Source organism: Perna viridis, chromosome 9 (assembly GCF_037379345.1).
Source record: "Perna viridis isolate PV_CMFRI_1.1 ecotype Kerala chromosome 9, ASM3737934v1, whole genome shotgun sequence".
NCBI classification, from domain to species: Eukaryota; Metazoa; Mollusca; class Bivalvia; order Mytilida; family Mytilidae; genus Perna; species Perna viridis.
This window is the reverse complement of record NC_142453.1, coordinates 22,482,849-22,500,034: the sequence shown is the minus strand read 5'-3', so window position 1 is coordinate 22,500,034 and position 17,186 is coordinate 22,482,849. Positions and strand designations below refer to the sequence as shown.

The following is a 17,186-nucleotide window of genomic DNA, read 5'->3' as shown; positions in this document are numbered from 1 at the left end:
TCAATGGACCAAATATTAATCTATCTCCTGGTCTTTGCTCAATCCATTATGACAATAGAACTAATTTAAGGAGGTACACCTAGGGTAAGGGACATAATTCATTAAATTAGAGATATGTTTGTATCATATTCAATTTCACCAGACCCTATCAAACTTTTAATTAAAACAGAATGAAATCAGTCAATGTTACTTTGATGCTTACATGAGATTGATATTAAATGGTGATTACATACATTCCAATGAATTGAAAGAGTTGTGTCCCTTACCCTACCCTCCTTAACAGGGGGTAGAAATTAAATTTTACTCATTTTCTGACTACCATAATTACTTCCAAAATTCAGATCATCAATATGACATGACATCAATATGGGGGGATATAGAAAATACGTCACACAAAAAACATAATTATTAGAATCTTTGGCCTTGCTGTTAGAGGAATAACAGTTGAAGAGTGACATTTAGACGTTGATTTACCTGAGGTAACAAAACATATTTACAGGTGTCAATTCTTTGTACTTTTATAATTGCTTACATGTTATTAAGCTTTATAAACGTCTCGACTAAAGAAGGAATGGTCCCTTCATAAAACATGTCATAAGGTAGTGAATAATATATAGTAGCTCTATCTTCACATGTTAATTCTTCATCACAGCCAAGTTTTTCAAAATGTTCATTCGATATCTCAAGAAGAGTCAGGTACACCTGTAATGAATAAGTAGGACATATGATTAATAAATTGGTTGATTAAGTATCCTTCCGCATAAGAATTAGGCATTGGATGGCCATCGCTTTCCTCAATTTGGTTCTTTCTACTTCGATTATATTCAACCGAAAAGCTAATCAAACTAATCCTAAAAACATTTTTAATGTAGATATTTTAGTGCTTCTATAGGGTTTGTAAGTTTCGTCCTAGTTTCAGTTTTCCTTCCGGAATTTTAGATTTATAACATATTGAAATCCGAAGGCCGGTCTGCATTTTATTGTTTACTTCCGAGAAATGAAAACGCTGCATCACTATGCAAAATCTAATATTTCTATGTTTTTCTTAACATTTTTAATTAGTAGAACTAGATATTTGTCATTTTGTATCAGTATTTTTTTCATAAAAATATATTTTGCTTTTAAAATTGAACTCAATGCTATGTTAATGACGAATCTCTGTGCATTTGAAAGTGAAATGAGGACCTCGGAGTCAAGTGACGAGACTTACATACCCTGTAGGAAAAAAAAGAGTGGAAAATTGTTCCCACCATTCCATAGTGTATTTCAACTAAATTTACATTCTCTTTCACAGAACTATGGCTCCTTATTTGTTTAAGAGAGGCAAAGCAATGATAACTCTGTGGGAGAGAATGCTACATTTGACCCATTAACTTAAAAAAAAACTGTTGACACCCTTTGATGCATATTTCTATAGATTATGAGGTATAAATACTTAGATAATGAAATAAAATTTTTGTGGTTCTTTTTTTTTCTTTTTGCAGCACCTTATACACAATTTGCAGGATTCTTAGCTTGAAAAATACATAAGTGTAAGTTTTTTTTTAAGAATCAGGCAAAAGGGGAATAAACAGCTGCACCACGAGCACATGATACGTCCTCTGTCTTGTGAAAAAAACAACATAATAAATGTTGTTGGAATAACACAGGGTTGTTCAGGATTTGGTGCTAAGTATATCCTTAGCATTCTTTATTCCCAGCTCTGTAGTAATTATCTTTCTCCAGTCAACATTGTATTAAGCTGATAGATAAATTGATCATGGTTATTTTTGAAAATGTTCCAATTGTTTTTGCACAATTTGAAAACACGTGTGAAAAGTTTTGATTCAGATGAAAAGATTTACATTACTCAAAAAAAAAACTAGTGTTGTTAGCTTCTCTCATATACTTGGTCTTAATTTGATAATAATTTTCAATTTAAGCTTCTTTAAGAGACCGACAAAAATTACTTACAACATGTTTTACCAAATTGAAGCAATAATTCTGATTAAGGGAGCAAAAGATATTTGCAATGAACATTTCCCATGCCAATACATAAATTGAAAATTTCGATGTACCATAAAACAGAAATTTTATAAAAGAGAGAAACAAAAAAATGTTACAACATGTTTCAGTATTCATAGTATTGTTCTCTAAAATTAATTCCCTATATCGGTTCTTTCTTAGGGCTATTCAATCAATAATTGTATGGGAGGGTTGGATCGCAGACCCAACCACCCATACACATTTTTAAGGATTAATCACCTCCTGAATTCCCCTCATAGGGCACGAAATGAAAAAAAAAACAATCAATAAAAAATTTAATAAAATGGAGAATCTTCATAAAAAAGTATACAGATCTTCAGATTAATATACATGTAACAAGTGTGTAAACTTGTATGCAATAATCATTAATCATTTTTCAGTTACCGCACAACATGTGAAAGAAACACCCCCTATTTTAGTTACAAAGTGCTGTAACTCAAAGTTTTAATATAATTTTTACCCCCCCAAAAAAATAGTTAAATCATCATAAGAACCAACTATATTAAGTTTCAAGAAATTTTGATAAGTTATTCTCAAGTAACAGTGTAACATGTGAAAATCAAAGAGTCGCTAATATTCAAATATTCTCTGTCACTGATTTTGGCTCACTATCAACATCCAAAATGGCACGAATGCGATATGCCCTAAATTTGGTGACTTTGGCTAGAATCTTGGTTCCCTTGATAGGATTACTCTTTCTCCACTGTGATAACTCGAATGTTTTCAGTCTAAACAATTGGTTTCCAGGAACCAGTTTAACAAATAGCTATATATAGATTCCGGGGCCCTGATTATGTATATGACCTATTTAGTCAATTGTAACCAACCACTGTTTGATTGGAAATTATGTAATATAATATAAATTTAATTCTAACCGATTATTTTATCTTTTAAAGTAAACTTCCCGTTCTCATACAAGCAAAAAAGCACACATACATGTTCATGTAGACATGTGTATGATATTCCAAAAAAAGTCCAAAGCGATCTTTGGGTTGCTTATAAAATTGACCCGGACACCAGATTAGGAATCAGTTTAGAAACCAGATTAAACAACTGGCAATGAATATTTATAGATACAACATGTATCAGGGCCCTGCTAATGTTTATGACCTACATGTATATAGTCTTGTAACGAGCCCCTGTGCCTGAATTGGAAACTGGGTAATGTTCAATGCTAACCGATCATTTCATGTAAACTTCCTGATCTCATAAAAGCAAGAAACACACATGTATGATATTTAAGAGGTACATTTTTTTTCTCGTATGAAGCTAGAACTACGACCCGATGGCAGTTAACAAGGCACAGATCTGCAGCATAACGTGGAGTAGAAATACATGTATGTTAATATGCAAATCATATGCATATAAAAAGTACTGAAATTACAAGTGGAAGAAGTTGCTAACAATATTTTATGTTTTTTTACAAAAAAAAACTCAAAGACTAGAAAATAAAATATTGAATCATCCCCAAAAAGTATACGGATCTTTATATTTATATAAGTAATAAGTGTAAAGTTTTAAGAAGTAATCATAAATTGTTTTCCAATTACGCCACAACATTTGAAACACACCCTTCTATTTTAATTACAAAGTCCTGTTACTCTAAATGTTTTCATATAATTTTCACCAAAAAGTATAAAGACCGTTTGACCATCATAAGAACAACTATATTAAGTTTCAAGAAATTTGGATAAGCTCTTCTCAGATTACAGTACGTTTTAGGAAAAGAGCATCCATACATGTAAAACAGACCATGCTTTGTTTTAGACTGGCTTTTATCATGCTCACACAGAGAATCCACAGCTCAAAAAAATTGACACTTTGACACTTTGACACATAGTAAGCACTCGAATAATCACTCTCACCCTAAAATGTTACATGCTTTGAGAGAAGCAGGTACTTCAATATTTAGATTCGCAACCCTTGCACATAAATGTTGTCTCAATACGAAGTTTGTAAAACTCAACATATCTGAAATGTACATGCCATGATGGCATCAGAAAATCTTCAAGATGGGCAAAGCAAAAAAAAACACTTTTTTTCTGATAATGTGTATTCTTTTCAAGTTTAATTTCAAACGCTTTATTTAAAGTTGGTACATATAAAACATTACGAAGTGAGCTCTAAAAATTAGGGTAGGTAGGCAAAACTTTTATTTTTTTTTATTTTTTTATTTTTTTTTAGTTTTTGACTGGTTTGTTTTGAAGACACATTCAAACTTTAATAGTGCTTGACAGAAAATGGCAAAAAAAAATTAAAGATAGGAACACAAAATTAGGGTTGGTAGGATCATCAATAATGAGGACATTTTCGACGTATTTTGTTTTGTTATAAATTAAATAATACAGAAGATTGCCATTTATTTTCAAAACCATAAATGCATGATAGTTGATACATGTATGTACAAATAAATCAACAATACAAGTTATACATGTAGTTCACAAAAGCGATGTTTGGTATGGCATAAAATACATTTTGCCCTGTTCCAATGTTCACCACTGGCAGGTCAATGAATCTGATTTTGATGGATCTGCTTCCATCTTTAAAAATTGGAACAAGAGTAGCAAATAACTTTTTGATACCCCTACCATTGCTTTCATCACATAAAATACTGAATGGTTTCACTGTAAATTTGTAGGCTCAAGTGTTGGTGCGACAGCCTGCTTTATGATTTGGGTGCATTTAGTCCTTTTACATTAAAATGTATCAGCAATTTTATAATAAGGGAATGTTTTATTTTCACAAAGTCAGTAAAATGATCAGCCACAAGGAACGGCAAGTTGTGTTTGGCCACCACTGTGGTCAAAACAAAAAAAAATATCTCCAGCGGCGAATCCCAAAAGGGATTAGAGAGACTCATATGTCGCTTTCATGACCCAAGTGGTCGTTGACATAAATAAAATGGCGGACAATAAACGATAAAAAAATAGACAAAATTCTATTACGAGGATTTTTTTTTTAGGAGGAATTCTTGAAACCAGGAATTTGATACATCTCGCACGGGAGATTTTTTTGGCGGGTCAAAAGGTAAAATTACGGGCGACTCCCACAAAAAACAGAAGGGTTAACACCTATGCATTCAGGCACACTTACACATGATTAAAAACCTTCCAATAAAATGTAATTAAAATCCATTGAGCAGTTAAGAAGGAGTTTCAATTGTGAGGTTTTTTAAAATATATGTAAATCCTTAAGTTGAATTATCTCCCTTCAAAATCCTATATTCGCATCTACATATGAAGCCTAACTTCCCCATTAAGTTTCATACAATATCGAGCACTTTTGAAAAAGTTGCACATATGAACTAAAACCCTTAAGTTGGATTATCTCCCTTTGTTTTTTGATAATTCTTCTTGCAAATCTACTTTTGATGTCCAACTTTCCTAACAAATTTCATCAAGTAAGATGGGAGGAGTTCCACTTGGAAAATATTTAGACAGACAAATGGAAGAGCAGACATACAGATAGACAGATAGAAAAATTCCTATTATCCTATACATTAACCTTTTGAGTGAAAGTGTAAAAGTCTTACCAAAGATTTATCAACAATCATCCCAGGCATAGTGAGGATAGATGTTTTTTGTTCATTCTTATGTCGCTGTATGTAGGTATGCAGATCCAACAACAGGTCTCCAGCATGTTGTCCTAAAGTGTGTAGTGTGTTCACCAACATCATACTCCATACTAGGTCTTTCAGTTATAGGAAACATTTGATTTTATTCTTGGGTTGCAGAAGAGGAAGTTGACGATGAATATGACACAGTACATTGTTTTTGTTTGTTTTTTTTTGTTTTTTTTTTTTTTTCGCTCTCCTGTTGTTATCATCATCTTGTTTTCTTTTAAATTGTCCTGCTTTTGTACTCTTGCCTTTGTTCTTTACCTGAAAAAAATTAAATTAACTTAATAATTTTGATAATTGTAAGTAATTTTACTCCAATCTGTCGACCATGTATGACCATCATATATATAAGATGACCTGAGCAAACGTTTGAGAGCAAGTCATCTAAAACTGGTTGGGTCTAATAAAAGTATGAAGTCTTAAGGGGGTAGACCTAGGGTAGGGGATATAACTCTGGAAATCAGTAATATTAAGCATATTAAGCTTTCATTTGGAACAGAATGAAATCGTACAAGTTACTTTGATGCTAACATGAGATTGATGTCAAATGCTGAATACAAACGTTCCAAGGATTTGTAAGAGTTGTGTCCCTTACCCTAGGTCTACCTCCGTAAGTCATGTATCAAATACCTTTTTCACAATGCTCAGAGAAAAAAAAAGAACTAAATACAGAATGTTATCACACACTTTGTAATGCTAGGTTTAATCAACACTTGTACAAGTCTCAGGAAACAGGATTCTAAATGCTTACAAGTTACAACATATGCCCAATCTATTAAAAGCCACATACATGTACAATACCTAAACCAATCGATGCAACTACAGTAAGTAAGTAAGTAAGTAATTATTTATAGTGACCTGTGTTAACACATATGATAACTGTTACATCGAATAAGTGTAATATATCAAACACCCGGCCCTTTGGAGCTATAAGTCACCTTATATTTAAATCATTTTACATAGAAACAATAAGATAATCACGGATTGTCAGTAGAACATCTTTAACGTAATGACAAAAAAGAAAAAAAGGAATTTGAAAAAAAATAGAAGTATTAAAAACAAAAATGTTATCAGTTGATCAATTACTTGTATATGTGAGAACGTCTTAAATTAGAAGCTCGGACAACAAACTTTGCTATCTTCGTTGCATGTTCAGACATTAAAAGATTCATCTTAGCAATAGTGTTCGTGAATGTATATTCATTAAAATTGAAAATATCATGAAATGTCATTTCAAATGTAATTATAAAGATCACATTCTAATAGAAAAAAGGTCTCTGACTCCACGGCCCGTTGGTTACACAGTCTACACAACCGATCATCGTTCTGTTCGCCAATATAACGTCTTGTCTCAATTCGGAGTGGTTAAATACCAAAGCGAAATTCTGCAAAATGAGATCGCTCTGATTTGTTTAAGTTCAATGTCACATAACTCTCTAGTTTGAAATTGGTTTTAAAAGTTCTGTAAGTCCTCAGTTTCGAAACATTCTGTAAAGAGTCTGACCATATCACGGAGTACATTTTAAATATTTTCTGTTCTACAGTTTTTAAATCTATTGTTGACTTTGAGATGAAAAAAATGTCCATATCAAGCTGTTGAAGTATATATTTCATATCACTACATCAGTTGTTCGTACACTTTAGATAGTCCAGTTCAAACAGCATTCTTGTGACATGTATCACATCTATCCATTACTGATCTGCTTAACTAGTGACCACTTAAGTACAGCTCTGCCTTAAAACCAGGCAGAATGTTATGATTATGGATTCACATACATATCTTATTCCCCTAATCTTTTGATTGGAAATCCATCAGTAGGCCTCATGAAAACTGTATTTGACAATTAGAATGCAAATGATAGTGGGTTAATGGAGATAGTAACACTTAAAGTTTGGTTAAGTTGTACTTAAGAAAAGTAAATGAATATATCCCACCAGAATTTAAACACTATAAACCAGTCAAAATTATTTCACATAATACAGCAGATTCAAGGAAATGAACACAAGAAAGAGTTGTTTTTAGGAAGGGACAAATGTGTTTGAACAGTTTCATTGATTGTCTTGAGATATGATGAATCACCCCTTGCCTGGTTTTAAGGCAGACCTGTACTTAAGTTCACATCACAGGAATCCAGATTAATTCATACATTTATGGAATGATATGATTTGCTTTTTATACACGACAAAAATCCTTTTAAATTACAGGTCCAAAATATGGAAAATAAATCTTTTTGGCTGATTTGTACATGTATGTTCTATCTGATAGTAAGTGTAGAAAATTAAGTAAAATTGTCAAATATTGAATTTTGATGGATATGTTTACCGGGGTACCTACATGAACAAATGTATAAGTAATGGTTAATAGCACTTGAAATCAAGTTTTTCGTACATCATTTCTGCGAAATGTGGTTCTAATTGGTCAAGGGGTTTTATGTAGCTGAGCAAAATGTGAAAAATTTACGGACGACAGATAATAGACTCCAAATAATCGTTTAAACCCAATAGGACCTTTGGTCCACGTACGCTTAAAAGGATAATGCTGGAGTTGATTGTACATGTAAGGGTAAAAATAAGAAATAAAGAACTTTTAAACTCACAATTCTCACTTATATAGGCAATGTTAACTACATATTAATAGATATCTTAACCCTCAATGAAAAAGAACATTCACATAAAAATCTATCATGAGTTGTTGGACAACATGTTGACAGATGGGCTTGTAAATCTCATAACATGACTACATGATTTCCCAAAAATGTATCTCTATCTTCCATTCAAACAGATAGTAGTGGTTGTTTATAGAATATGGACTACTTTCTACTCAATGAAATTGTATATTCCTAAATATGACGATAAAATATGCCGTGTAACTATCATGACTTTAATGAGTTCAACCATAGAAATTCTGGATCAAGAATAAAGATGGACACTCACAAGCCCTATGGCGATATGTTCAACCAAAAATATAAAAAATCATATTTCACAAGTTGTAACTGTGTGAAAATTTATTAACTAGTGTATATTGTTATGTAAATACCTCTGTTGCAGTTAATTTATCAGTTTTAGTAGTCTTCGAAAAATTATCTCCTGTACAACAAAATCGGAAGTCTGGCTTGGCAATAACGGCCTTATTCATTCCTCTACAATGATCCCATACTAACTTTTATTGCCTTTTCGAAAATGATATAAGCAACAACGATTTTGTAGACTGAATTTTTACCTCATCTCTTTATAATATAATCTCAGCACTGCTTCGATATGCATGTACATCTATACAATAACACTGTGTGAAAGCACTCTGAGAGCATTGTACAGCAATACAATGTCCCCCTACAGGCAGAAAAAATCTGTTTGTATTTTGATTTATAGTCGATAATTAAACAAAATCTTCTTAAAATATGTCGCTGTAACCTTGGTTCCTTTGATTACTCTTTTAGATGATCAAATGTCTGTTGTATACATTTATCCCAACCACATGAGCACACACTCATTAGAGTGAATATATGCAGTAATTTTGTTCATCTTTTTGTCTTTAACATTTTTTTTACAGATCTATCAAGCTTGGATTGAGAGAATGCTTAGATATTGGGTATACTATTATTGTATAATGACTTGTACTGTGTCTCCAGTTAATTCTTTGCAAAGGTGACTTAAAATTTGCCCTCTCTCTGCATGTGTTTTAACAAATCAGTTTTCCACACTTAATGGACAAAGACCAGACATGGAAAACCGGCATACACAACAAAGAACATAAAGTACATGTAACTAAAATCATACATACAAAGTAACAAAAGAAATGAGCAACTGGGACTCCACTAAAAACTGGGAGCATGGACCAGGTACACCGGTAAGCGTCGTCTGCTTTTCTAGAAACACCCGCCGAGTTGCTCAAAAAAGGTAAAGACCCGGGTAGACGAAAGAGGGAAGGAAAACTATGACGCATTGAATAAACCAGTGTTCATGGTGCAGATGGATACGCCGTAACGATCCACGAGTTCATGGTGACGACCATAAGACTTTTGTAGTGATGACTTCAATCTTAAAGCAACATAACCCTGCCCCAGAAGCCTATTTGTTAGAATTCTAGCGCCATACAAAAAGTCTGCGTAGTCTCGGCAAGCTCTGGCATAACGTATGAGTTGTGATATGAACACTCCCTACGCAGGGATGCTGCCACATATGAAAGGAAAGTTGACAATTTTGAATGAAACGTCATTACGTTTGTCGTAAAGTTTGGTCAATAGTTTTTTTGTTAAAAACATATTAGATGACTTACTCAACTTGAAATCCACACATGGTTCCAAATGCTGATACAATTTTGGCATAGTAGTCTTCATATGTAAAACTTCGACTGTCTTTTCTCAATAATCGTATCTACCAATCTCTCAATAGCAGAAATATATTGACATAGAGATGAGAAATATGTGTGATCTTTGTGGACGAGACAAACTAAAATACATTTTATAGTAAATTCTATTAAAACAGGAAAACTGGTACCAATCAATCTTTCTCCCATTCTAAGCCAATGATTAAAAAAATACATGACTTCTTAACAACTGGGCAGTGATAATTTCTTTGATTCCCACCATTTTACACTATCGTTTTCTCCCACTCTAAGCCAATGATTAAAAAAATACATGACTTCTTAACAACTGGGCAGTGATAATTTCTTTGATTTCCACCATTTTACACTATCGTTTTTTTTTTTTTTTTTCTATGGATTTTAAAATATTTCATTTGTGTAACACTGAGTCTCTTCCTAAACTTATATTCATCTCCTCTCACTATGGCAAAATTCAGATTTAAACATCAATTATTACTTTTCTTTTATATTTTTTTAAAGATCATCCGTCATTTTACATAACAAAACTGATCGGTCACCGGTCATCGGTTATTGATCCGTCAAATCGTTTTGCAGTTCAGTTCAGGGACTTTACTGTACAATTTCCATCCTACTTCTCTATAATGGAGATGTTTATTTGATTTTGAAGGAGGGGGAACTGGCAGTTTTTTTGTAAAAAAAATGTTTTGGCCTGGAAAATGTTCAGATATTCTGGCTCCTCTATCTAGAAATAAAAATAACTTTTATGGCCTCTAGATTCCACTGTACAGTTAATGAAAATAAATAGTCCAGTTGTATTATAAGTTTTGCAAACTTTTGAAAGTTAATACTCTGCGGCCAAAAGTCCAGGGAAAAATATGGAAATACAAACTACATGTAGTAGCCTAGACAATATATATTTTGTTTTTTATTTTCTATAAGTTCCACTAAATTTTACCCAAATGTTTTGTTACCCAGCTCAAAATCTAGTAGCCATGGGCTACTGGGTGACTGCAAATTATTATCCCTGTCAAAACCACCACCACCCTCCCTTCCTCAGAATCAAATGGTCATTCCCTAAACTACATGTACATGTAGTTTACATGTTAAATCATAAAATCAAACTAAACGAGTTTAAAAAAGTATCCATTTACACAATTAAAATAATACAATATGTAGAGTACAAATGTACACACATGTACTATAATTATGTCATGGCTACATGTACATGTATATAATATCAATTGTAAGTCATAAATGTGAAATTTATTGTAAGTCATGAAAATCATAATAAATGCTACTTCAAGTGTAACACTATTATTTACGATCAACTTTAAACTTACATGTAGGACTTTTTGTGAAATTGAGTGTCATGATTGTACGTAGGAAAGTCACTATAAGTTGAAGCCATACCCACTTTAATACCTAAGAGTACATTGTATAGGACTGAACAATGTAGTTGCTCTTAAAGGTAAAAAGATGAATAGTTTAAAGTATTTAGAAGCTCTTTGATCACACTTATTGATTGACAATGCGATACAAGTTGTTTTGGCCACACTACCACCTCAGCCATAGTCATTTTAGCCATAGTTATCTTGTCCATAATATATTTCATCCAAACATTTTACAAATATTGTATACGGTTATAAATTTTACATCAACTTGTATTTAAGTAAAATAAAGATGGATGGCAGAGGTAATAATAATTGATTTAAAAAAAAAACTTCGGTGTTTGGCAAGCCAAAGGGGACTAAAATCAATATTTTGAATTATATAAGAAAATAAATTTTGTAATATTACAAAATCTCTTTTAAATATTAGAAAATGTTTTTTTTTTAATATTAAACATTCCTTTTATAATATTACAAATTGATTTTGTAACATAAAAAATTCCTGAATAGGTAATACATGTAGTATTAAATATCACACATTTTATACATTGTAATATTATATGAGTCTATATGAGTTAAGTGCACACTTTAGAAAAACCTGCTGACTATAATATTTGTTTCAATCTATGAAGAAATAACCTCAATCATGTGGTGCACACTAAATAACCTGTATTGCAGGGTTTTTTTTTCTCTTTAAAGTGTGCACCACAGGCATTGAGGTTATTTCAAATAGACTGAAATATTATAACAGTCATTCCTTGTAATTTATTTTAAGTACCAAAATACAATAAGTAATGTATTAAATAAGTTCGATGACAACACAGTCATTACAAAATTTGGCCACAAAATTGGGCGTGGGAGTCATAAACAAACGTTTTATCCAATCAGAAACTGTATACTTCAGAAAAAATGAATTTCTCATATTAAAAAATCACTTTGCAACATAGCAAAAACCATGACCAAGATGGACTATAGCTGAGAAGTACTGTGGCCAAAACGTTCTGCGGCCGAGATGACTAGAAATCATATTGGTCATGCCTGTTCCAATACTACCAACTCGAACGCACTAAACCATAACAAGTGAAACTCACTCAATTTGAAAGAGTAATCAAGGGAACCTAGATTCTAGCTTATATCAAAAGAATGTAATCCAGAACAAAGACCAGATATGGAGAACAAACAAACACAACAAAGAATATAAAGTGTAGTGGAATTACTCTTTCACGTAAGGGATTTATTGTATTTCACTGTCATTATCAGGAACTTCAGTAATTCCATTAGGTTAGTGAGCTAGACGTCATATATTCTACTCCTAGTGTTCATGGAACTCTATCTTCACCTCACCGGATCACTTCCGGTTCCCGATCCCGGCCGGGATAGCCCTTAGTATATAAGGCGGCTCTCCCGTCCCGAGCGAGACCCGGATTTTAACTGAACATTTTAGCAGACGACGTTACGTTTGGTAAGGATCGGTACTTTACCAGTACCGTTTATTTCCCTCACCGTAGGATTATTACCAATCATATATTTGATGTATTTGGCCAATATTAAATATGTAAACTGAACAAGGATCACTAATTTACGCCAAAAAATAAAGAACCTGGGAAACGTCACTGAGACAACTACAGCAAAACTAACAATATTATATTGTTACAAAAGTAACAAAATTAATACATACAAAGTAACGAAAGTAAATGAATAACTAATATAGTCCTTGAACCGATCCGCGCAACGGTTTTACGGATCGATGACCGTTGACTAATTGATTGTTGACGGATTGATGACCGATGACCGATCTGATCGCAGTTATGTTATGTAAAATGGCGTAAGATCTGTTTGAAATAAAAGAAATGTAAAATTAAAGTATAAAGTGATGTTTAAATCTATTAAATTATGTTAATATGTGTAAAATTGACAAAGAAAACAATAAAAACCGTAAAATACAGTGACCGCTCTGTGGTCACGTAATGCGATCACCAGTTTATTGGATCGGTTTGACGGATCGATGACTGACCGGAAACTGATCGGTGACCGATGACCGATCGCAATTTTTTTGCACGGATCGGTTCAGGTACTGTACTCCACTAAAAACTTGGAGCATAGACCAGGTACAATGGTAAGGTAAGCATCTGAATTCTATCATTTTTCTCTTTAATTTTCAAAATTTTAACTAATCTTAATCATTAATTTGCATCTTGATTTTATGAAAACTTGACATTAAGTACATGTATCTCACAGGATGTTGTCTCATACTCAGGCTCAAGGCAAGGAAATTTACTCTCTACCTTCTGCAACGATTCTATCAGACTTTGTTCAGCAATGTGATGAAGATGATCCAATAATTGATTGTTTAAGTGAAGTAGAAATTTTGGCGTCTTCAAAATCGCAACTGTCTCATCCTGTGCACTGCATGTATTTTGTATCTTGGGTATTTTATCAAGTATTTCCGGCAACGTAAGAGAAAAGTCATTTTCATAGAAAATATGAAGTTCTAGAAATGTTTACTAAATGTAGAATAATCAGACTACTCGGCCATTTCGGCTACAAGAAAAAAAAATAACCACGGATACAGCAAGGAGTAAATGTGATATATAAATCCTTGGATTTAGAAAGGATAATTTGTTCTTGAATTACTAGCTGGAATAGTAGTTTAATGTGGATCAAAGAAGATACATTCACAGTGGCGGAAAAAAAAACGTGTTGAAAAATTTCTTGTGTTAAATTATGAAAACCATGTGCACTGCAAACACTTCGTTATCCTTACCGGTGCTCAAGAAATTGTTTTTGCCCCTATATGGTCTATATTCTATTAGTGATACTTCTCGGATTTCTAATTTTTTAAGTCGAAATTCAAATTACTATTAACGAACTCAGGTCGAAACTGTCTGTCAAATCATTCAAACCTAAGCTACGGTCGTTACAAGCAATCTTGCACTAAGATACATGTATCTCTCATCTAAAGCTTAAACTATTTCTCAGCTGAAAACCTATAGCTCTAGTGCTACAAATTGACACACAGACACATATACATGTTTATTTCTTAGTTCTTGGTACTTATAACATAAACGCCGAAGTCTTAGAATAGAATTCCAACACTAAGCACCAACGAAAGAAACATTAGCCATGCATGCATTTTTAGGCCCCTCGCCCCCCCCCCTCCCCCCCTTTTTGAACACATACAGCTCTTTTATCACACCTAAGCCTAGATAACATATAGTTTCTGAACAAAATTCGTTTGTAAACAAATCGGCCCTTAGAAACCAATATGGCGGATATTAGTATGGGATTTCCTCGTAAGGATTTGTTACGAACGATTTAAGCCAATAAGCGACTCGTTGGTACTAACACGTCATGCTTATATGCGAACTATCTTCAGAATAAATAAAAGAGAGACAACTCTAGCGGCAAGTCCCGACAGTTTAAAACGTTGAGCTTCAATTCGAAAATGTGCTGTATGTGACGTCGAGTATAGATAACATATAGTTTCTGAACGCATGGATAACCAAAATAACCATATAGAATGATTATTACAAATAGCAATAAAACCAGACCGCAGACTTGAATTGTGAGTTTAGGTTAATGCACGATTAAAGATTTTTTCTTATCTTAAATACACAACTATAATGAAAAAAAAACATCCATCAATGAAATTGAAAGATTCTCCAAGAATTCGTCCATGCTACGAAGCTTAACATTTTAGAAAATAGTACTTAAGATTGTCCCATTTCTATGGACACACTTTTTTTTTATGTGGACCTCTTTTTAGGACGTTAATCATTATGTTTGATCAATGGGACGGTCTCCTGGAGGAGTCGGAAAACTTGTAAACTTAATTCCACATACTAATTCATCTAACTGCTTTGTGTTTTTCGTATTTTTGAATTTATTCTTAATGTCTATTAATTATGGTGTAAATGATCTAATGATCATTATGTTTAAATATAAATACTTTCGACTATTTACTATTGAATTTCACAGGCAATTGTGTATTTAAAAACAAAGTCTGGTTCCAACTTTACTGACGTACTAATAGTTTATCTAACCGCACGAAGAAAGATACCAGACCATATTGTTACGCGAACAAGACCACAACACACATATACCTCTCGCGCAATAACTGGACATTCACAACATCGTTTAACCAAAGACTCCGTAACAATACTGTGATAACACCTGGATTGTTTTGTCGTCTAAAATTGACATCATTTTACATCATAAACTGTAAAATCATCTAGTGGTACGTACATGTGTACAATGCTAACTAAGGTAAGTCATCAATTGCATATAAGTGTTGAATCCCCTACTACCTTATAAATCAAAGGTGTTTTAAACAGAAGGAAAATCCTTTCTTACATTTTAAAAAACGTGCAACAAATCGACTTCATTCACGACTAAAGTCATTTGATAAGACATCAAACATAAAACAATATATTTAAATCTGTATGTTAAAAATAAAGTAGAGTGGTATTTCTTGAACATTCCTTTCATTAGGATTATTTGCCTTGTTCAGCAATGGTACCGGTATTGTACTCAATTTATTTCCTGTAAAAAACATTTGTTCAACTTGATGTTATGAATTTGCATAGAAGGACATAGTTAAAGTAGATAAACATCTTAAGTTTCGATACAAATGAAAAGATTCTTATTTTTGACAAAAAGGATTTTCTAGACTTTTATGAGCAACTCGGCGGGTGTTTCTAGAAAAGCAGACGACGCTTACTCTACCGGTGCACCTGGTCCATGCTCCCAGTTTTTAGTGGAGTTCTAGTTGCGCATTTGCCTTTGTTACGTTTGTGTACTTTGTATGTATGATTTGAGTTACTTCATATTCTTCGTTATGAATATCTGTTTTTCATGTCTGGTCTTATATACACTCATCTCTACTGTATTGTTTTATTTGAGAGACATCTTGCAACGCTTCTGAATATGAATAAACTTATCATCATTCAAATGACATCTCTCAAATATTTACGAAGAGTCAAGCTTAACTGTATTATTTATCATAATGTTTTTATTCGTTCTGCTAAGTGATTCTTTACAATAGGTAGTCCTTAACAATCATATCGCAATTTGCCCTTGTAATTGCCTCCTGGTCCACATGTTCTGTATTTTTCTTTTACAAAATTAGTCATGTCATCGACGTTTGGGCCACATCTACGATATTTTCCGTTCTCAGTTGGATGTTTCTTACGTAGATGGTGTAGTTGTTAATGTATTTTGTAGCTTAAGAGTATCAAAACATTTTGACAGCTTTTGAGTTATTACAACCAACTATTCATAATTAATAAAGAGTGTTTGCAATGTAATCGTAATAGGATAGCGGTGCTCCAATCAATGACTAAATATTTCATAACGCCAAGTATGAAAAAAAAAAACAAACACAAACGATTTGGTATAGAGTACTCGAGTAACTAAATTACTACTCGATAATCTGGCCTATCGAGCAATACTCAAACACTCGAGTACTCGTTGGTGTACCTAGTTCTGCTTGATGCACGTCATGTCATGGATAAAAATCTCTCTTAATTTCTATTTATACCACATTTACGTCATGTGAAGGTATACCGCCTTATACTTCTGGATGCGTTGTGGAGCTATTCTTCCAAAAGACTTATACAGATAAAAGTTGGTTCATTTTTACCTTGGTTAAAACTTTTTGTACTTGAATATTCATCTCTGGCTGATGATAGGTACGTGTACATTATGAAAAAGCAATATTTAATTCGTTGGCATGTATTAAACGCCTATCTTAACACACCCAAAACATTGTTTTCAAGAGTAAAAGATAAACCTATTAACGAATTATCAACTATCTGCACAAGCTTAAAAT

At 32.9% G+C, this 17,186-nt stretch overlaps 1 protein-coding gene across 1 annotated transcript; it reads right to left on the bottom strand.

Moving 5' to 3' along the window:
* Nucleotides 1-504: 504 nt before the first annotated feature.
* Nucleotides 505-17,058, bottom strand: LOC148607355 (uncharacterized). The gene is made up of 7 exons (XM_088543526.1): nt 16,998-17,058; nt 13,593-13,847; nt 9,926-9,999; nt 8,682-8,804; nt 5,887-5,905; nt 5,558-5,715; nt 505-702 (listed from the first exon to the last, which is right to left on the bottom strand). Exons 1-7 carry the CDS (start codon nt 17,056-17,058, stop codon nt 529-531), a joined length of 864 nt encoding a protein of 287 aa, XP_088399652.1. The 3' UTR covers nt 505-528.
* Nucleotides 17,059-17,186: the final 128 nt, after the last annotated feature.

What these genes read in the sequence shown, in the direction of transcription:
- LOC148607355 (XM_088543526.1), bottom strand. Translation starts at nt 17,058, where the DNA reads ATGTACACGTACCTATCATCAGCCAGAGATGAATATTCAAGTACAAAA. An exon ending in TACAAAAAGTTTTAACCAAG is followed by an intron (nt 13,848 to 16,997) that starts GTAAAAATGAAC and finishes AAACATTTCTAG; the next exon opens with AACTTCATATTTTCTATGAA. An exon ending in TGATTGTTGATAAATCTTTG is followed by an intron (nt 703 to 5,557) that starts GTAAGACTTTTA and finishes TATTCATTACAG; the next exon opens with GTGTACCTGACTCTTCTTGA.